The 20,735-nt window shown below is 43.3% G+C and overlaps 1 protein-coding gene and 1 long non-coding RNA gene across 7 annotated transcripts; one reads left to right on the top strand and one right to left on the bottom strand.

Moving 5' to 3' along the window:
* Positions 1–20: 20 nt before the first annotated feature.
* Positions 21–6,158, bottom strand: LOC115342612 (TAR DNA binding protein). 4 transcript variants are annotated; one of them, XR_003923838.2, is made up of 7 exons: positions 6,015–6,154; positions 5,287–5,539; positions 4,382–4,545; positions 3,253–3,393; positions 2,342–2,512; positions 1,361–1,948; positions 21–864 (listed from the first exon to the last, which is right to left on the bottom strand). XR_003923838.2 is itself a non-coding variant. In XM_041124270.1 (6 exons), the coding sequence occupies exons 2-6, from the start codon at positions 5,522–5,524 to the stop codon at positions 1,418–1,420; spliced, it is 1,245 nt and encodes a 414-aa protein (XP_040980204.1). In that variant the 5' UTR covers positions 5,525–5,635; positions 6,015–6,158; the 3' UTR covers positions 21–1,417. The 4 variants fall into 4 exon arrangements, 3 of the variants coding, with proteins under 3 accessions (XP_040980204.1, XP_029872999.1, XP_029873000.1); XM_041124270.1 differs by having other exon boundaries at positions 21–1,948; positions 5,287–5,635; positions 6,015–6,158; XM_030017139.2 differs by having other exon boundaries at positions 21–1,948.
* A 349-nt stretch (positions 6,159–6,507) lies between these two features.
* Positions 6,508–18,622, top strand: LOC115342611. 3 transcript variants are annotated; one of them, XR_003923835.1, is made up of 3 exons: positions 6,508–6,759; positions 11,692–16,205; positions 17,351–18,622. It is a non-coding gene; the product is annotated as an uncharacterized LOC115342611 (long non-coding RNA). The 3 variants fall into 3 exon arrangements; XR_003923837.1 differs by lacking the exon at positions 17,351–18,622 and having other exon boundaries at positions 11,692–12,862; positions 15,397–17,342; XR_003923834.1 differs by lacking the exon at positions 17,351–18,622 and having other exon boundaries at positions 11,692–15,491; positions 16,100–17,342.
* The last annotated feature ends 2,113 nt before the right edge of the window (positions 18,623–20,735 follow it).

The raw sequence follows: 20,735 nt of genomic DNA, 5'->3' as shown, positions 1-20,735 counted from the left end.
CTGCAAAACAAAGACACATATTACTTAAATCAGTTTTATTTAAGAATTTCCTACAGTGACAAATCTTATAAAAAGCATCCAAACACGAAACTGCAGCAAACAGCATTCTTATGGATATCTTACAGACAGTGGAACTTCCACCCTGAAGAGGCACACTGAGCTCGCTAGTGATCTCTGCTGCAAGAGCTACTGCAAAGCACACCACAAGCTCAATGTTCTCATCACAAACCCCATCATCTTCAATTCACATTACCACACTTACAGATCATTAACAGAAAAAAAACACACACCATACAGCATTCACAGCAGTTGACATAAGGGAAAAAAAATACAAATATTCATTTCACATAACACATTCAACTAATTGATTAACTAGGTATAAAACCCACTTAAAGTCTTCCACATATGGATGTCCTTTGAATGCAATAAACACTCGTACTTTATTTGCTATCATTGCTCTCCGCACACTCTCTCACCAAAGCCACAGGATTGAGAGACATCTCGCCAAGTAAAATAAAATCCCATAATGCACCACCAGGTCTCTGCATGCGCTCTCTCCTTTATCTCGCACATACCAGCCCTCTCATGCCTCGGCACCACCATCAATCCCACACAAGGTTTCAAAAGTTCAAACAGCCTTCTGGTTCCATCTCACAGCCTTGCGTTCATAGCGTTGATACGACTCCATGAAATAAAGAGTAGCGGATAAAAATGGAACACCCACCGTCTAAGACGCAGCATGTGCGGTGTGATGAAGTATTCTTGGATGAGAAAGCATGTAGACAGAAGTATTCCTAAGGCAGAATATTTACAGCACTGCTTTCAATGAAGTGCTTCTTCCATACACATTTGAAATGAGATGAACTGCGGAGATTAAATGAAGCCTTCATATTGTACTTTAGTATGGAGGGGAGACAGTGTTAAAAAAAAAAAAAAACAAAACACAAACAAAACAAAAACGACACTGTTCTCCAACTGGGGCACTTGGAGAGTCTTATGGTGGGATCAAATTAAAAACAAGAGGGAGAGAATGCTGTTTCTGACCAATGGTTTCCATTTTGAACATGCAAAGAATTCAGGTAGCCAGGAAACAAGGGATAAAGTATTACAGGAGAAACCTTTCCTATCGATTGTAGTGTTAGTTCACCTATCGGGCAAACAGCAGTCCACTTCCAAACATTCAGTATTCCAACAAGGTATGTAACAAAACTTACAAAACTCCTTTTACCTTTCTTTTCTTTTTCTTTTTTTTTCTTTTTTTTTAAAAAAGAAAAATGTCAAAAATACTGCTGAATATACTGCACACTGAACAAACTGATTTGGAAAATTTTAGTATATATGTAATTTACAGTATACTTACCATGAGTTAGAAAAATTTGATTTCCCACCATAGAGTCAGTATGAGAGCCCACTGCGTCTACATTCCCCAGCCTGACGATTTGGAATCCATGCTTGAACCAAAGCCTCCGTTAAACCCACTGCTGGAGCCCGCATTCGAGGCCGAGCCCCAGCCTATCGCTGCCCCCGAGTTGGAACCACCGTAAGAGTTATTTCCTGAACTAAAGCCCTGGTTCTGCTCCCGCTGCATGTTGCCTTGAGGCTGGTTGTTTCCCGACGGCCCCGACTGGTTCTGCTGACTAGCCAGCATGCCCATCATTCCCCAGCTGCTCTGCAGGGCTGCCTGCGCTGCTGCCATCATGGCAGGGTTGATGCTAAAGGCTCCGAAGTTCATACCTCCACCCATGTTACTGCCCTGGTTGTTACCCAGACCTCCCCCGCCTCCCCTGCTGTTGCCAAACCCCCCTTGATTCCCAAAGCCTCCTGGATTACCACCAAATCTTCCACCTCTCTCTAACTGTCTATTGCTATTGTGCTTAGGTTCAGCATTGGATATATGTACGCTGATTCCTTTAATGATCAAGTCCTCTCCACAAAGAGATTGGGCAACCTATAAGAAATAAGGGACTGATTAAATGTCTGTTAGACTTCTTTTTTTTTTTTTTTTAAAATGTTAGTAGCACAAGACAAAAAAAAATTTCCACATGATTCTGAGCAGATATTTAACCTGCAAAGGAAGCATATGCGTATACTTAATCCAATTTGAAGTGTTTTATCTTCGCATTCACTACTACACTAACTGCAGTACAAAAACCCGTCTGTACAACAGCATCTGAAAAGTGTAACCTTAGACAATTTGATAAATCAAATCAAGCTAATACCACTGGAATTCTCAAGACAGTGGACAAGTAAGCGTTCCATGTGTAGCTCCAGAAATAATGCTTTATCAAGCTACTGAAATGTAGGCTGTCTAAATAGGAAGTTAAAATATTTTAAGATGTACCTGATCATCTGCAAATGTAACAAAAGCAAAAGCTCGGAAGGGTTTAGGAATGAAGACATCTACCACTTCTCCGTACTGGGCAAAGAACTGCCGGAGTTCATCTGCCGTCATGTCCTCAGTGCAGCGCCCAACAAACACTTTTCTGCTACGCAAAGGTTCATCAGGACTTTGCTGGAGAGAATTGAAGAGGAAGGAGGGGAAAAAAAAAAAAAAAAAAAAAAAAATCACAGCTATCCTTGAGAACCAAGTTACATTATGATAAAGGCCGCTTTTAATCTAGCCTGCTCTGCAGAATGAAGCTCAAGAAAGTTTGAGACTGTTAAGTTAAAGACTTAAAAAAAAAAAAAAAAAAAAAAAAAAAAAAGTTCTGTTCAGAGAACATGCCTGCACCTTGGTACAGATGGAGAACAGTCACAAGAAAATGAAGATGGGAGCAATACACAGAACAGTGACAAGGTCACTGCAGAAGGATGCTTTTTTTTTGGTAATAACTGCGTATATACACACAGGAAATAAACAGACAGAAGCTTCGGGTTTGCATTCAAACAAAGACCCATTCTGATCTTCCCTAGGTTAGTTATTCCACCTGCTTTATTCTCCATTTATTCATGCAGCAGACAAGTTAAGCAGGTACTGCTGGACATTAAAACACATTATTTTCAGATTTCCATGTGTCCTTAATTCCCCCACATAACTAGCTGTTTTCCCAACACTTCTTGATCACTTCCTGCTCACCCACCTCCTCCCTATTTTACTTCCTTGCTCTTGCTTGTCCTGTCCATTCACAGACTGAAAAGCCACATCCATGAGTGGATTATTAATCTGTTCCATCTGCTCACCTAACACAGTTGCTAAAGAAGTGCACTTTGGGTGTGTGGTAAAAATAAAACTAGCAATAAATACAGAAGTACCTTAGAATTAGGAAGTTTACAGTCACACCATCTTCCATCTATCATGTGCCGCTGAGACATTACTTTCACCTGGGTTTCATAATCCGTAAACCGAACAAAACCAAAACCTTTTGAGTGGCCAGTTTTAATATCCTTCTTAACCTAAGACAAAAAAAACCCAAAACAAAACACAGGACTTTTAAAAAGTTTTGATTATCTACTGTATATGCTTACCTTTTCTTACAAAAATTACCGTACTATTATATAGTCAAAGCACGGACTTGTGACACTGACAGATTAAAATTATTAAGCTTGCCTTAAGCCCAAGCATAACCAAAAATGGGATATAAGTATTCTGTAATAATACTGTGATAGCATAGCCAGACCAACTGTATAAGCAATGTGACCACCAAAGGGGCAAACCCACGTAGCTGCACACAGGAGGCACACAAGTAAGGAGAGATAAAGAACAAGACAAGTGTATCGGGATCAGGTGAGATCCCCCTTCTGGGAGGACAAAAACATTACGCATGAAGACAGAAGAAAACCGAAGCGGGTTTGTCATCTGACTTCTGCTGTCAAAGAGCCCTCAGGCCTGGCCAGGCCATCTCAGAGACTAAGGCCATCAGGGTCCCCAGCATCCATGCTAACCAAGCAGCACCAGGTCCGTGCTGAGGCAGGATATGTGCGTTACAGACTAAGTCTGGTGTAGGCAGTGACAATATAGAAGTAACCGCTAGTATGAAGCCTGCTGTTGCTGAATGAATTCAGTAAAGTTCTGTTTGAGAGTTTATCAGTCTTGTAAATGCTCCCATCACAGCAATCTCCAATTTCTTAAACATACACAAATATATAAGCACATTCAGCTACAATAATTAGTAACAGTAATATAAATTAAAAAGCTCTTAAAAACACTGTACCCATTAAGCTGATCTGCATGAATTACCACTCCTAAATATTCCTGACCATCTGTACCCACACAAGCCTGCAGCTATAAAGCTCATGGAACAAACAAAATGCAACCTAGGAAGAGACACACAGTTTCAGACCTTCTCTGAGTTGATACTGCTCTGTTTGTTTCTACTGGCTTTGTCAGAAGACTGATTTCTACCTAATGTCCCTCCTTGCTTGAGCTGCAAAAGGCTTTTACCTGCACCATCAGAACTTCTCCAAATGTACTGAAATATTCCTTTAAGTCTTGTTCAGTGGTTTTCCAGGGAAGACCCAAGACTATTAAATCCGAAGTCTTCTGTACTGCTCGTTTCACTTTCACAGCTGATGATGCATCTGTTTCATCCATTTTTCTCTTATTATCTGAATATAAAGAAGTACATTAGACATCATCCTCACCTCTGGGAATTGCTTCCACTGATTATGAACTGCATGGTATAAAATCACAGACTAAGACACCTGCCAGCTGCTGGGACCTTATTATTGTAACATGCATCCAACTGCCTACAAGTATAAGGAGAGAAAAAAGAACAGTCTACACTGAAGTCCTCCTCCAGCATGCAATTTGACTTAGTCCTGCGTTAGTTTACTAGAGTATTATGAAGTAACATTCACAGTCCTATAAGGATGTAGAGAAGATGGAAATTTTTAACGAGAATATCTCATTAGCAATTTACCTCCTTCCTCCCTTTTTTGGGGGGGAGGGGAGGGGCAGGGCAGTCAGGCTCCTCTTTTCCTGAGCATTTTTAAATGGTACCTCGGATCAAACCACGACTTGAGAAGCATCTGTGAGTACACAGAGATCCCATGACACCACAGTCTTCAAAGGCCTATATAAGGCTGTGAACCCTCCAAGAATAACACAAGACTTTGTCATTAAAGTGCTTATATGGGTAGAGAGTTAAAAGTCTTACTGCAGATCTGAAAAGTCAGTGGGGTCAAATCTACTCTGCAGGACAAACACATGAATAAAATTGCTGAACTTCGGTAAATCATAGGGTTCAACAGTAATACTGTTGCCATGTTAAATTAGGAGTGACTCACACGAAACTCTTCACTGAAAACACAGGCTTGTACAGAAAAGCCAACGGAATGAAGACAAACCTTTGGGATAATTAACAACATAGACCAGGTTTCCCCATCCAGCTTCCGGCGCATGCAGAATGCCTTCCACCAGCCGGACCCCCCTCATGCACTGCGACACCGGGTTCCTGTAGCGCAGCCCGCACGCCCCGGGGAACTGGGCGGTCACTGTGGACAGCAGCACGGTGCCATCGTCCTCCGAGGGGATCTCGATGGGCTCATCGTTCTCGTCCTCCGTCACCCGGATATACTCCGACATCTTTGCTGGAAGTTACTGAAGTATAGCAGAGGGGGGAAAAGCAAGTGTAAGCAATCGCCTTGTTTCCCTTGACTTGGTCTTCATCTTTCTAGCCTTAAGGCATAAACCCATCTCTATTTATTACAGAACAGCGTACACCGAAATGTGTTAGTCATTGACGTTAAAGCCCCGGGCCCTGCCGTACCGACAGACATACGGACCAACACCTCGGCCCGTCCCAGAGCCTGCGGAAGGACTGACAGCGACAGCTCCCCGAGGCACGGAGGCACTTCCCAAGGCCGTCGCAGCCTCCCCCTGCGAGGCCGGGACCAGTGACGGGCTGGGACGAACAACCCCCCTCGGCCCCACCGCCTGCCACGGCCCGCCCAAGCCTGCGACCTCCGGGCGCGGCACCGGCCCGCGCCCAGCACCGCCGGCGGCCCCGGCCCGAGTAGGGCCCCGAGTAGGGCCCCGAGTAGGGCCCCAAGCGCGCCCGCCGCGCCCCGCTCACCGGCCGGGGAAGGGAGCGGCGTCTCCCGGAGACCCTCACCGCCTCCACCGCGCACCCACCCGCTGCCCTCCGCTGGCGCCGCACAAAATGGCGGCCGCGGCCCTCCTCAGAGGCCGGGCCGGGCCGCGGGGCGAACCATTCCCAGCGGCGGGGAGAGGTTGCCGCGGAGCGCGTCCGGCTGCGGGGAGCGCCGTGAGCCCCGACCGTGCTCCGGCGACGCGTCGCACACGCCCAGCGAAGCCGCAGTCTGTACTCCCAGGCTGGGGGCGGCGGCGGCGGCAGCAGCCGGCGAAGGCACCGCTCCTTGTCCCGCTCCCCCCCCACCAGCGGCAGGGCCGGTGGTGCGGCCCCGCCCGCGGCTGCGCGAAGCGCGCTGCGAGCGCGGGAGCTGCTGGGAAGGGGCGGTGGCGGGGCGGCTCCGGTGCTCTGGGCGGGCGGGCGCCTCCCCTGGGGAGGGGGGCGGGATTTCCCCCCCCCCCCCCGGACACGGACACGGACACGGACACGGACACGGACGTCCCATCCGGTCCCATTCGAGCTCCCCCGTAACCCCGGGCCGGGGGTGGGGGGCGGCAGTTCCCGGTAAATGACGGCGATAACGGCGGAGCCCCAAAGCCGCACTGCGGCCCGGGCCGGCCCCGACTGAGGCGGGTGGCGGCAGCGCCAGCCCGGCGTTGGGAACGGCGGCGCGCAAAGCCGCAGGCGGTGTAAGGACCCGCTTTCCCGGTAGCGGCCGTCGCTCAAGGTAAACGCGGTAGTTTGTAAGGGGACCCCACAGCCCGCGTGGGTGACGGACGGAGGTCGGTCAGGTCCCGCCGTGGCGGGAGAGGGGTCGCCGGGCTTTGTGCCGCTGTCTCCGCCCCGCCCCCGTCGGAGCCCAGCGCCTCCCGGGACGGTTCCCCGGGGAAAGGTCTGGTGAGGGATGTGCGGAGAAAGAGGAGCGTGCGGAAAACGGAGACTTCCCGGTGTGCAAAAAAAGTCTTATCAAAGGGCGGCGATCCCTCCCTCCCTCTCTCTCTCCCATCTCCGCTACCAGAAAGACAAGAACGAGTACACTTAATTTGTAGCCAAAAAAAGACTTAAGGTTAAAAAGAAGCCAACCACCAAAACCCCCACACTCTAACAAGTCCTAATGAACGATGCAGTTTATGGGCTCTCCATCACTCGGGAAACACCTGTCGTGAATGATCCTGTGGGTACCGAGAACTCTTTTCAGTTGGGCAGGAGGAGACACCGTATGCACTTTTAAGATCCTTTTTTCACAGAACACAGTAATGTTAGAAATGCCGAGCATGGCAATCGCTGCAGTATCTGAGCACCAGCCTCAAGTGCCTGCATTTAAGGTTATCTGCAACAGTAGCGTAGGAGGCAAACCCTCTTGCCAAAAGACGTGAACAAGCAATACCAGCTGAGGCATGTTGCCACTTGAATAGCATCATTCTGCACTTCGTAGGAAGGGTTGATCCAACATGCCTCTGTCTGTAGATCTCCTGCAGGCATTCCTTGGGGATCTTGTGAAGAACTAGATGAACCAGGCTGACTAATGCAGACAGTTTCATGGCAGCTCTGTTCTGTATATCATATTTAATGTCTTAGTCTGACACCCTCCCCCCCTTCCCCAACAACTGGTTCATCACTCAGAACTCATGTCTTCATTAATTCTTCCAGATGTTTAGGGGTTTTTTTTTACCTCTCTCCTCCATTCACTGCCCTGCTCTGACCTTGTATAAAATAATTTTGTAGGATTGCTAGAAGTTAAAAAAGCTAGTAGTTCTAGCCCTGTCCTTTAATACCTAGTAAGTGTTTGCTGTAACATGGCTTAATCCTCTCTAGACCCAGTCTCCCCTTACTTAATAGAAAGACTTAATGGTTATATCTCATTATGCAGTATTATAAACTTCTGAACTCCAAAGCCATTATGGCTAGGGGACACACATGTTCTTGCTGCCACTTTTCTGACTTAAAAAAAAAAAAAAAAAGATGTGCAGAGGACCCCATCAGCATATGTTTTTCTAAGCTGCAGTCACAGGAAGTACTGCTAGCTAGGCTACCATGCCAAGCCTTCTCTGCTCATGTAGATTACGCAGGTCTGCTTAGTTCTTTTGCATGCAGAGGAGGAAAATCAACGGTGGCAGGAACATGGTATTTTCCACCTGGTCTGGTTCCTTTTATAAGGTTAATCATCTGCTTTCAGTAGCATAACCCTCTAGAGAAACACTCCAGGTTTTTTTACTTTGCAGTGATAGTACTATAAAGCTATAAATTAGTAACTGTTCTACAGTTTTAATCAATCATTTTATATCTGGATAATTGCTATTCTGCATCTCCAAGTTATTTTATTCTGATACTTTAATAATAAGCATATCTAGTCCATCAATCACAGTCACAGCAGTTGCAAGTCACACCAGAGACATCTGTAACACAATCAGTTTTCATTACAAGATGTATATGAACAGGAAGCCACACAGGGTTGTCATTAGCAGAGCTGTAAAGTCCTGCCTGCCATCATCATAGAGAAAAGAAGTGCTCTGCAGAGCTTTCTCTAACCAGCTCAGCTCTGTGACTTAACCAATGGACTGTACCACACTATTATAAGGAAAAGAATTCTACTACCTTCTTCCCACTCCTTTCTCCTCATCTGTTCCTTTGTGACACTCATTCAGTCCACATGTGGGGCATATTCCTAGTGCCCGTCTAGTTTGACCTTCCTTGCACCAGTCTCCTAAAAAGAAGTACAAATAAGTCTTATTAGTAAGGAAAGATCACCCTACTGCTAGGAAAGACTAATCCAGTCCCTTGCATTAATGTCTTCCAGTATTTAACACTCCCACTTAAGATTTCTTCAGTTGCAAAAATTGGCTCCCAGCACCACTGAAACCTAGCTCATCTATGCCCATGTAACTTTAGACTCAGCCCTATCATTTAATTACCATTTTTCAACAGAGTTCTGAGAGGACCTGACTAGACACAGGCTAACAAGATAAGCTAATGCTCCATGTAGGCGTTCTCCTGAAATCCCTACATTTTCTAGTCATCCACAATACACGTTCCAAATCCAGTTCTGGTGTTGCCAAGTCAGCACTGAGGTAGTCAGTGTTGTTTGAACATGCTGCGAGGACTGAGCAGCAATTGCAGTGTGTCAACATTACCTACTGCACCATTTCGAGTCAAAGCTGTAGTTCAGCAATCGCGCTATTTGAAGAGGTTGTTACAGCATTCAGACAGTGACCTCTATCTAACAAAGCATCTGGTGGTAATTTCACTAATGAGCAGAGTAAGCATCAACCCTGCACTAGATTTCATGCAGGTAAAAGCTTCGAGAGAGCAATGAGCTTGATGCAGCTTGCTGGCTATAAAACAGACAGGGAAAGAAGGGCAATTATTCACAACAGAGACTTCTGCCCCAAGAGCTTGTTCCTCAGTTTTGGCAACAAACAAGCTTAGAACTGAACAAATGTTACTATCCATTTTCTGTAAGAACTGGGACTCTTGCAGCGCTTTCCTTCTGTTATTTTGCACTATGATTAAATTTAAGTTAAGCAATTAACAGTAGTATTGCTCTTGAAGTAACTGCACCAGTGGGCATACAGCTAGTTAATTCACCAATTCCCTCACACTGGCAATTCGGAGTGCCCATGGGTGTAGACAAATGCAATACCGTGGTACTAGCCATCATGTATATTGACTTAAGTGTGCCCACAGGCACAAAACAAAATGCAATACAATAACTATTTGCTGCTCTAGGTTAAGTGTGCTCATGGGTACAAGCAAACTCAGTGTAATGATCAGCTGTTCACCCTCCCAAAAGCACTCGGGATGAAAAACAACATCAATGGGCATCTAAATATAACCTCATGATAAAAAAAAACCACCACACAACTGTGGGTACTCAAAAACATGGAGTGCTTTGGCCTATTTCTAATCATAGAGCAGTAAAAAGCAGGAGGATTTAATGAATGTTGGCATGTCAGTATAGTCAGAATCTGGCCTGATTTTGCCAATAATTAATAAATCCTACCTCTCACCCTTACTCAGGGGAAGTCTCTTTTTTCAACACCAAGTTTCTCCTGCTTTATTCTGAGAGTAAGGAAGATGAACACAGTTTCCCTTCTCTGGACATGAAACAAGCATTCTCTGCAGAAAAGTCTGACCAAATAGAAACATTAGATTCTCTGTGTTGGTTCTCATTCTAAATACATTTAGCAAGGAAAAAAAAAAACCAAAAACCCCACCACATTATCACTGTATCCCTAGGACTGTGCCCTTAAGTAGTCTGCATCCTTTTGATCAGCCTTACCCTACTGTTTCATACCTAAGCACAATCTTCTCTACCACATGCACTAAATAAAGCCCACCTCAAATGCAGTTGCCTGAAGGACCAGAACACCTTTCAGTTTATTCATTTCTCTTTGTATTTTAAAGCCATCTGAGCCTCTAATTAAGCAGATGCTATATCCTAGAAAAGGAGGCACTGTTCCCTGGAAGAACAATACCAGTAGTATTTTTTTTTTCCTAGCTACAATCGAAAATCCATTCACGCACAATAAAAGTAGTGTTTTACAATGCTTACTTTTTTCCCTTTTTTCTTTGAAGGGGCTTTCACCACAATCACAGGGACATTTACAATAATTACTTCTTTCCCCTTCCCAGAAATATCTACCATAAATACAGCTTTCCATACACAAGCAAGTTACTAACATAAAAATTTACTGATACCTAGCAGTCTAGAAACAACTGCTAGAGAAAAGCTTCCCTTAAACAAAATAAGTGGCTACCACCCATGTAAAATACCTGGAACAATCACTTAGTCCATGGTTCTCACAATAATACTCCTCCTAATCCCCTTAGCTGAAACAGCATCTAAAACTTCATTATAGTGCCTGAAATATTTCAAGCAATTTTCCCATGATCCTATAAAGCCATAATTTCAATTACCTCATTTTTAATCCACCTGAGATGGTTTAGTCCTGTTTCTTAAAGGGGCAAAGTTTCCATGTTCTTTTTGGTTCATGTCCTTATGAACAGGTGATGCGTTTTTTAATCTCTCAGCAAACACAATTGAAGTCAGGTTTTTTACATGCTTGGCTCTTGTAAAGACCCAGAAGGACTCAGTGCCCATTAGTCTAGGTGCTTTCAGCCCTAGTAGCTGTTTTGAAAAAACCTTTGTCCATATTTCCCTAACTGACACACTACAAAGAGTCGCTGCCGCTACTTGTTTTACCACCAGACAGATGTTGAGTGTTAGTCGGACAAAAACAATCAGAATAGGCAATTAACTTATCTGAGAGTGAGGCTGATTAGATTGCATGTCTTTGAAACAGCTGGGGTCAGCCATCCAGGTGTGGTGGTCTCCTGGCTGCTACTCAACAAACCCAGCCCCATCATACAAAAGGATCAGCCTGGGTGGGAGCTCTGTTAGAAACTAAAAATGTTTTGTAGTAATTGGAAACATAACAACGGTGACAAAAGGCCCCTCTAAGCTCCACAGCTACTGCTGGCAGTTGGGTGCTGTCTACTACCTTTGTTTCTGAGCTGTGAACCCGGGTTCAAAGCACAACAGTGCGTAGTATCTGACATCTCCACCCTCTTGTTTGATTGGTACCTGTGGGAACTGTCAAATGTTTGCATCTTGTACGCAGAGAATGCAAAATTATCTTCATTCTGTTTTGTTTGGCAGAGTCACATCAAACCATCTGCCAGTCACCTCCCTTGCCTTTCTGGACCATCCACAGCAGAGCCTGGGAAGAATTTCTGCCTGTGATTCTCAGAGGTATCTAGTCAGTTCCCAGAGCTAAGTTCCTGGTGAAGATGTGCCAGGCATCTTCAAAAGGAATTTGTTGCCTCTTACAGTGTACTGGAGCTGGGATTCAGAGACTTTTTTTGCTAGATCATGTAGTAACTCCCAGCGTAGAAGAGCATGGACTTCCATCAGCACAGACTGTCATAAACCAAAGGACAAAATCCACAGACTGGGAACTGTGCTAGAGAGCTAGCTTCAAGTCTATAAAATTGCAAGTGTCCGTGTGTGACAGATCCTAAATATTGAACACAAACATTAGTATTTACACTGGAGGTTGGGAATAGACTCCTTCAAAGGCAAAGCCACAGGTGGCAAGGGTAAGATGTAGCAACTATCCCTGTAAGACCTGGGACAGCGTGAAGGATAACTTTGGCAGGATCTGTTCAAAAGCTGTTTTGTCTAGTTTTCCATCTTTGTTTTTTTTCTTTTCTTTCCAGGAGTGGGCAGACAGTCTGGGGTGGGTTTTTTGCTGTTTTTGAACAATGCACACTGAAGCAGGAGCTCAAGTATAAGACAAAGACTGTTTTCAAAATGGTTAGGTTTTACTGCCTGGTGATATTTTTTCGAAGTACATTTACTGAAGATTTATGTAAAATCTATCTTTTGTCTACTTAAAATATGTCAAATGGATGTACAGGGCAAAATTTAATGCATATGGGTTTTCATTATTTTAAATCATTTGCAATATAAATGATTTACTATGACATCAGACATTTGTTCTTTGGCTGTCCACCATAAATTGAGGCCCACCCAAATTTCCACTCTTAGCTATATTTCTGCATTCCCTCCCCCAGTATCTATAATCTCAGTTCTGTGATTCTTCATGTAAATGACTTTCTACAAGGAAAGGAAGAGAACATATAATTTGCCTTAATACAGGTAATTTTGAAAGAGGAGCAAGACCTTTACATGAGAAATAGTTGACAGCCACGGAGAGAGGAGAACTAACGCTCAGAGAACAGAAAGTAATTCTTGATGAGAGTGGCGAGAGCTACTGATCAACCAGATGTGACCAAATGGACTTTTTGTGCAGTTGAAACTGCCAGAGGTGATAGACTTCTATCTTTCTCTTTCTGAATTTTTTCATGTCTTTTTAGTCCCCTTATATTTATAATGCAATTAATCTAACTCTGGCCAGTTAATGTTGTAGGCGACCGTTTGGAAAACTGAGGTATTAGGGTAAGTCAGGTTCCCCAAGGTCATTCTGAAAGTCCATGGTGAAAAAACTAGTGACACCTGACATGCAGAATTGTGCTTTCATGACAGACTTTGTCCCAACAGCTATAAAAATCTTGAAACACTCAAGACTTTTTGAAAGACCATGTGGAAAACTGCATTCGTTATCATGTTTGGTGGTTGTCTTATGACAGTTAACGGGATACAGACCTTTGGACTCATCAATAGCCTATATTTGAAGCCTTCTCTGCTCAGCAGTTACTGAAAATTGTTACCCAATAGCTCTTCAGTGGCCTACACTATAAGAATTAAACACCTGAACTCAGCCCAGTTTCTCATCCATGGATGTCATCTCAAAACCTACTAGGTCAACAGACTCTGCTGAGACTCTAATTTCTACTCATGGAATTGAAAGACAGTTAAGTCTGAACCAAACATTGTATTTTTGCAAACTTCCCCCACGCACACCACATAATCTCAGTCTTGACGCAACTCCCTTCCCGCTCTGTCAAAGGATTTAACTTTTTTCACAATTTCATGCATTATTGCTCATGCATGTACTTTTAAGAAAACCTCCGAAATTTGACATGCCTAAAGATTTGTAGCAATTCTGAGCAATATCATAAACTACAGCAACATCCTAAGGGGAATCTTACTTCTGACATCCAGGCTATCTGTCCAATCCTATAGCTACAGTGTGTCTGACAATGCCCGTTTATCTCTGTTTGCTGTCTTTCCCACAGTGCTAGTCCTAAACCAAACAACAGCACTGCCAACAATCTTAACCTTGAAATCAGAGCAGGGTTAGATGATGTGGTGGGCCTGCATGTGCTTGCCTTCATTCTAGCTTCCAGTAGCTCTACCACGATGAGATCCAATTGAGAAAATCTCAGTGTAGTTCTGATTTATGTGCAAAAGTGCAGAGGAGAGCAGAAGCTTTTAGTATCTTGGGAAGTAGTTAAGAATTAAGGCCAAAGAAAGGACAGTCATGTCAATTACATCCTAAAAAAAGAAAACTTAAGTGAAAGTCCTGGCTCCTGAACTGTTTCTGGGCTGGCAGATGTTCACAGTTCTCTTGGCAGATACTGTAGAAAGCTAATGGGCCCATTTAGATCCCCTCCCTTACACAACGGCATTGGTTTTACAATTTTGAGGGAGGCCTGGTGGGGCTGTGAAATTTCAGCATTTTTCCTGAAATGAAATTAGGGAATGCATTTAATATTTTAAGATCTCTGATGATCTCTTGTCAGGAATCTCCACTGAACCCGGCACTTTACTCCAGATGCGGCTGAGGGAAGAAAATCTCATGTGAAGTGCAAGGCTGACACCTGGAGGGGACTGCTGAGATGCAGCTAGGGGAGTCTGGAGGAGTTAGGGATTCTGTAACACAAGAGGTTGGGTTAGGAAAGTCCAGAGGGAGTAGCAAGATCCCAGGTTTTGAAACTGCTCTTTTCTAGTGAAGAGGTGCTTTAGATATTCTTCCCTCTTCCCTTTTCCAACAATAAAGAAAAATCCAGATTTCTATTTCATATTTGCCATGTCTATTTTTAGGAGTGGAGAAGAACATAGAAGCAAACTCTGTGTCATCTAGTTATTCACTTCTTCCATGTTCAGGAATATTTGGATCAAAACTTACCTTGCTCAATAAGCTGCTACAAATAATGCAAGGTTATTTTTTCAGTCGGTTAGTCTAATGTATTTGAGTTGCTGTATTTCAGACTTCCTGCTGCTTTACCATTTGTGTAACTCTGTGCTCTGAGTTTCTGCAGTACAGACTTGCAGGGCAATTCCTACTGTCAAAGCTGCAGCTGGAAGATTTGGCGTTAGGTAGAGCTTGCTCTTTTCATGTCTGACTCTGCCAGCACCCATGGTAAGGCTTTTCTTGAAGGTGATCCTAATCAAGGAATGCAAGGCAGCTTCTGGGACAAAGTCTTCATGCTTTCAGAAGCTTGCTTTCCAGCCTGGCAATCACCCATTCATAGCACTTACTCAAATCTTTCAGTAATCTCTCTTCTCTTCCAGGAATTGTCTCAGTATTTGTGAATATTGGTTTTGCTTGATCTAATTTTAGAATATGTTAATAACTGAGTTATTTACTGTGCTGGCATTACCATACACTTAGTATCTCATGAACCCAAAGATAATATGTCCGTTACATCTCCTTAATTCTCTTTGTCATTGCCAGTGTGGCTCCAATCATCGTAAACTTTGCTTAGCAGTGAATAGTTGTTTATGGAAATGAAAAAAACCCAAAACCAACAAAAAAACCCCAACAACCAACAGTTATTTTCAGAATTCTTATATGCAATTCTACTAATCCACCTGCAGTACACCTCCCCAAGTCTCCATATGTCTTCACTGGTGCACCTCAATACTGACTGACTGCATGTCTTCTTTCCCTTCTAGCCTTCAGACTCCTCTAAAATATCACCAATATTCAGTTCATCCTGATGAGCATACTAAACTACTCCGTACATTCCCCACCCAGACCAGCTTAATGGGTAAGCCATGAAAATACTTGCTTCAGTCTGGGGAGTAGAAGAGAGGCATGTTGCCAACTTCAGTAGCAGCACAAAACATTCAGTGTGCTGGAGGTACTTCTTTTCAGCCCAGAGACCTGGGAAGTCTAATGCTATATCTGTGGCTACTGTTTCTTCAGCGCTTCTCATTAACTGTGGCATGACTCTAAAGAGGCAGTAACATTTTCCCCCCTCCTCCACCTCAACAATACTGCCAACGCTGGATTGTCAGTTATGCTGAATTATACTGGATCATTTGTGGTTTTTCAGTGATGTAGACAAATACCAACTCAAGATCAAGGGTGAACCCTGGCTGCTAAACTTGCTTCACTTGTGACTCATTCCAGACTTAAAACCTGGCTCTTGCTGACATTTTATTAACCCAATTTGTCATCCTCCTAACCCCCATTATCCAACCCAGGCAGATTATTTACTTTGAAAAGATGTGTAGATAGCTTCCATGCGAATCATAAGTAGATCCAGGTGCCATAGCTAGATTCCAGAGGGAGCTATAGTCATAAGATACATGTGCTAGCAAAATAACTTCTGTCCTAGATGCTTCAAAACTCAGTGACATTCTTCTTGTTTAGATGTTGTCTGGACTCCCATTCCTGCAAAGCAGCCTGGCACCAATATGGTAAAGTGCCTAAGTACATGCCTTCAGGCCTGTGCATGGTCCAAAAGAGATCAACAAAGGTAAATTTAAGCATATACTTAAAGTTAAGCACATGCAAAAATATACTCTTGCTTTGGAGTCAGAATCAGTGACTACTCCCTCCTAAGGAACTCCCTTTGAATCTTTGCATTTATCCCAAAATAAAGCATTCAAGTCAAGAATCAGCTTGCTACCTTCCAGAGAATTCATCATTTCCAGTTTGCAAGCTTGAGGAGAGAAATCCAGGAAGCATCAATAAATCCACTTTGACAGCAGAGTAAAGAGCTGCAAAAGGAGTAGCCTGTCAGGGTAATGTGACTTAATTTCTCAGAGAAAGATCCTTTTTATAGATGAAATAAGAATTCCAGCAAAGTCAAATAGCAAGAAGTGTCACACTTGATTTTCAGTAGGACAAAAAATAAATACAAAGAAGACAACGTAAATGACATGGTTTTGCATTTAGCAAGGTAAGTAATAACATAAACTGAGAATAATAACATACACTGAGAATCTATGCACAGCAACCTGAGTATGACAAAGGTATGTGTTCCCACATAAACATTCATTTAATCTACACATTTTTACTTGGACAAAACAAAGGTTATGTTCTAGGGAGTTTAAAGATTTGGTGCGATTCACAGATTGGACATGAGGGGGCAGTCTTACCTGCAGTTTATTGATGGCAAAACTCGGCTGTGGAATATCGAGGCAGGGTTATTACAGGCAGTTTGGTTTGGCCTCCCAAGTTGCAATGTCAAGATCTGGAGCTTTGCCCCTTTCTAAACAAGGGACCCATCCAGGCTTTTCAGATTTCCTTATTCAAAGGGTGAGCACTGTCCCTTTAAATAAGCACAGAGATCTCAGTCCGAATGGGGAATGAAGCCCAGGCTACCAACAGTTATGAAACCTCCCTTTTAGAGCTTGCAGGCTTAGGGGCCGCTGCTACACTCCGAGGTTAATAATCAGTTTTAATATTCACTTAGGGGGCTGTAAAAAAAGAATGAAAATTTCCTAATTTGAAAATGGACTTGATTGGCAGCTTTATTATCTCTGTAAGGTGCGTGGCATTCCACACAATCAAGTCGTTTTTTTAAATAATCTCACTGCTTAAGTCGTACATGCTGCTAATTGCATTTTAATAAGTCTCTTTAAAATCTTTCCATATTTTTTAATATCCTAATATTAGATAAGTGATTGCTGGGGACACTGGAGGGCACTGAAGTTTATAGAAAAAGGAACACTATAATGAAGCTTTATTGGGATGGCATCACCAAACAATTGCTGTGATAGCAACACTCCCAAGCTTGGAAAAGTGCCAGCATTCCCCCCCTGGAACTGACTCAGACACTAGCCTCTCTGGCTCAGGACTGACGCAGAAAATGGATGCTTTCTGGCTCATAAAATGGCCTCTTTCCGGCTTGGAAATGACAGAGGAACTGTCCACTTCTGATTTGGAAAGGACTTGGGAACTGGTCTTTCTCCGTTGAACAATGACTTTGAAACGCACCTTTTTTTTGCTTCATTCTGACTTGAAACTATAAAAGTGTTTTTTTAAATTTGGCCAGGACTAGACAGAAAGAAGAAAGATGATTTTACCAGCTCTATACAATAGCAGAGTTTGTTAAAGGCTTCAGTGGGAATTAGAAAACCAAGGCTGCAAGTAGAATAGATGATCTTTCCATCTCAAAGATCAAACCCAGTTAAGATGAGAGTGTATTTGGAAAAAAACGTACTATGGTGTGGGGTTATTGAGTATCTATAACTTACACAGAAGACATGGAGCATTATCCAAGAATACAAATAGCAATCCAGACTTACTCACTCTAAAATTAAAAAAAAAAAAACCCACCACAAAAACCTCAAATGACAGTGGGACTGAACCGACAAACTCCAAATTCAAGCACCCCAAACTACAGAGAATTTCAAACTCGGATTCAAGCTGGATCCTGCATGTACATCCACAGGGTCAGCTATTGCAGTCGTTACAAGCCAGTGGTGCAAGAAGGTGCTCCACATTTCATGTGCAGAGTCCAACATTTTCCATTGGAAGTCTGCCTTTAGATTCACTGCTGTGGTCCCTATATATTTCAGTTGTGTTTCTCCAAGTTATGACTATTGGGCAACTAATGTGACTTTGAGTGTAATTTAACAGCATCATCCATGGTGGGGTGGGAAGGGAAAATATAATCCCAAATTAGTGCGTAACTGGCTTCTAGGGAACTTGACTGGGATAAAAGGATGGTTTTTCTTCCAAAACAGAATGACAATGCCAAATTTTACATTATATTGCATTTTGTCCTCTGCAATTCCTGTATTGGGATCTGAGATCAGAAAGTTATTTTGAGAACAATAGTGACTTTAATGTATTGCCTGCTCTTAAATGTTTTTTTTCCTAAGTCTCCTCATCTTCTGAAATCATACTATAATAAATCGCAATGTCAGCTTTGCTTTAAAAAAATCAAGCTTCTACCAGTTCACTATTAGTAAAGAAAACCAGAAAAAATGTTATATCTTCTTAAAGATTCAAAACCTAGGAAACAAATACAGAGAATCCATAACTGATTTTTTTTTTTTCCTTTCAAGTCTCATAATATTTAAGTAAAGTTATTTTTTGGAATCCAACTACGAGTTTTAATACTTGAAATGGGCAATACTAATATAAACTTCTTGCATTAGTTTGTTTGAAAGTGAGCCATTTTCTGACTAACTGAAGATCTGTTTGTCTATCCATGTGTTTCTTCTGTACATCATCAGAGAATCCTTGGACTCAGTCCATCGTATCTTTTGGTCTGATCTTATTCCCACTGAAATCCAAAGGAGTTCTGCCACTAACTCCCAGTTAAAAATGGGTCAAGCCCAATTTTACCATATAGTATGAATAAGAATAGTTTGCGTATTAATACTAAATTTTTTATTACTAGTTGTGAATCTTTCTGATTTTAAGGTATATGAGATGCCACTGTAAAGAAACCAATGTCTCTGACATTAGCCATGAGATAGAAAAGAGTTGTCAGTTTACAAAATTTCCTGTCTTCCTCTCTTCTTCTCCCTTTTTTTCCTTCTGAAAATAAGAGCAGAAGGTCTTGTTTCGCACTGACAGGCTGGGAGGCACATGTTCAGCGAACTTCTGCACAGGAAGTAAATGTCCAGGTCATATTTATCCCTTTTCATGTGGTTCTTTTAATCCCCCAGATTGGGTTTCAGAAGAGTTTTACAGTTTCAGTTTTACAAAGCAAACCTTCCTTTAATGTTGGCATTTTAAAGAAAAAGCTTCAGTCAAAACATGTGTGTTTTACATCAGCCAGATGTGACGTTTGGGGGAGCAGGCCACAATGTGGCAGCCAGCTCCGCTGCAAGAGCTGGCTGGGTTGGTGTTGGACATCAAATGGGAGCTACTGGTCCCAGGCTGGGGATCAGCCTCTTGGCTCTCTCACCCAGTACAAATAATTAATAATAACAACAACAACAACAATAATAGTAATAATAATAATAGTAATAATAATAATAATAATAATACAATGTCCCTGAGCAAATTAAAGATCAGAGCATGGCCAGCATTGCTATGACTTGTATCCCAGTAGCCCACATGGACACATTAGAGCACAGCCCTGTTGCGCACAGACCTGTACACTCAAATATATGTTCTTGCCTAAAAACAGTTAAGTTAAAGTGAAGTAAGAGATGTTAAAGGGAGCAGAGGCACACAACAGGTCCAGCACTGCACCAACAGTGGCTACGCCAAAAATAAGACCTGTCTCTGCATAACTTCTATTGAACTTCACTATCCCTGTAACCTGCTGTTTCCAGGACCTCATTTTTGTCATTTTAATTGAAAAATAAACAAACAATGAAACACACTCAGAAATCTGTTACATTTCCCCAGGGCTTACCAGATGGCCATGTCAGGTGGGGCAGGTCCTGTTTTCAGCTGTCCTCTCTAAATTGTGGCCAGCTGTGACAGGGTGGGGGCTTTTCTTCTACCTTCAAAAGCGCTTCCTGGCAGTATTGCCTCAGTATGGTTGGAGTTTATACCAGAGAGGTGGTTTTCAGCAGCTAGTGCTGGGTCAGGGCTGCCTCAGGGCCTCTGTCTGTGTGAGGCTGAGGTGCCTGTTTAGGGGACCCCCTAGGCAGCCATTTTCCCTCCATTTTTGCCAGTTCAGCAGGCAGTTACTGGTGCCACAGTACAAGCAAGTGATGATCTGCCATGGGTGCCTTGCCTCATCGTCCACACAGCAGTACCTTGTCATCTATATGGTGCCGTGCTGGCACCTCAGTAAGTCTGGAATGGGGCACCCTTTCCCCCTGGCTGCCATTTTGTGACTGTCAGAGCCCTGTGAGTGGCCCCTCAGGGATTGTTGCTGCTCTGGACCAGGGCAGTTAAGGAAGAGCTGAGGGAGAACTGAGAAATCCTAGGCCTGAAAACTCGTTTTATCAGTGTGTGGCCTCCAGACCCCTCAGACAATGGATGTTTTGCCTCGCCTGCACTGTTTCCTCTTCACCTTTGCTTGGGTGGAAGGCCCCTGAGGGAGCACCTTCCGGAGACAGCCTGTGGGAAGCTCACCACAGTGTCA

This window comes from Aquila chrysaetos, chromosome 6 (genome assembly GCF_900496995.4).
Source record: "Aquila chrysaetos chrysaetos chromosome 6, bAquChr1.4, whole genome shotgun sequence".
Lineage (NCBI taxonomy): Eukaryota > Metazoa > Chordata > Aves > Accipitriformes > Accipitridae > Aquila > Aquila chrysaetos.
Note: the sequence above shows the minus strand (reverse complement) of the source record. Positions and strands in the feature narration are given on the sequence as shown.

What these genes read in the sequence shown, in the direction of transcription:
- LOC115342612 (XM_041124270.1), bottom strand. Translation starts at nt 5,524, where the DNA reads ATGTCGGAGTATATCCGGGTGACGGAGGACGAGAACGATGAGCCCATC. An exon ending in TGTTGTTAATTATCCCAAAG is followed by an intron (nt 4,546 to 5,286) that starts GTTTGTCTTCAT and finishes CTTTATATTCAG; the next exon opens with ATAATAAGAGAAAAATGGAT. An exon ending in GTAAACTTCCTAATTCTAAG is followed by an intron (nt 2,513 to 3,252) that starts GTACTTCTGTAT and finishes AATTCTCTCCAG; the next exon opens with CAAAGTCCTGATGAACCTTT.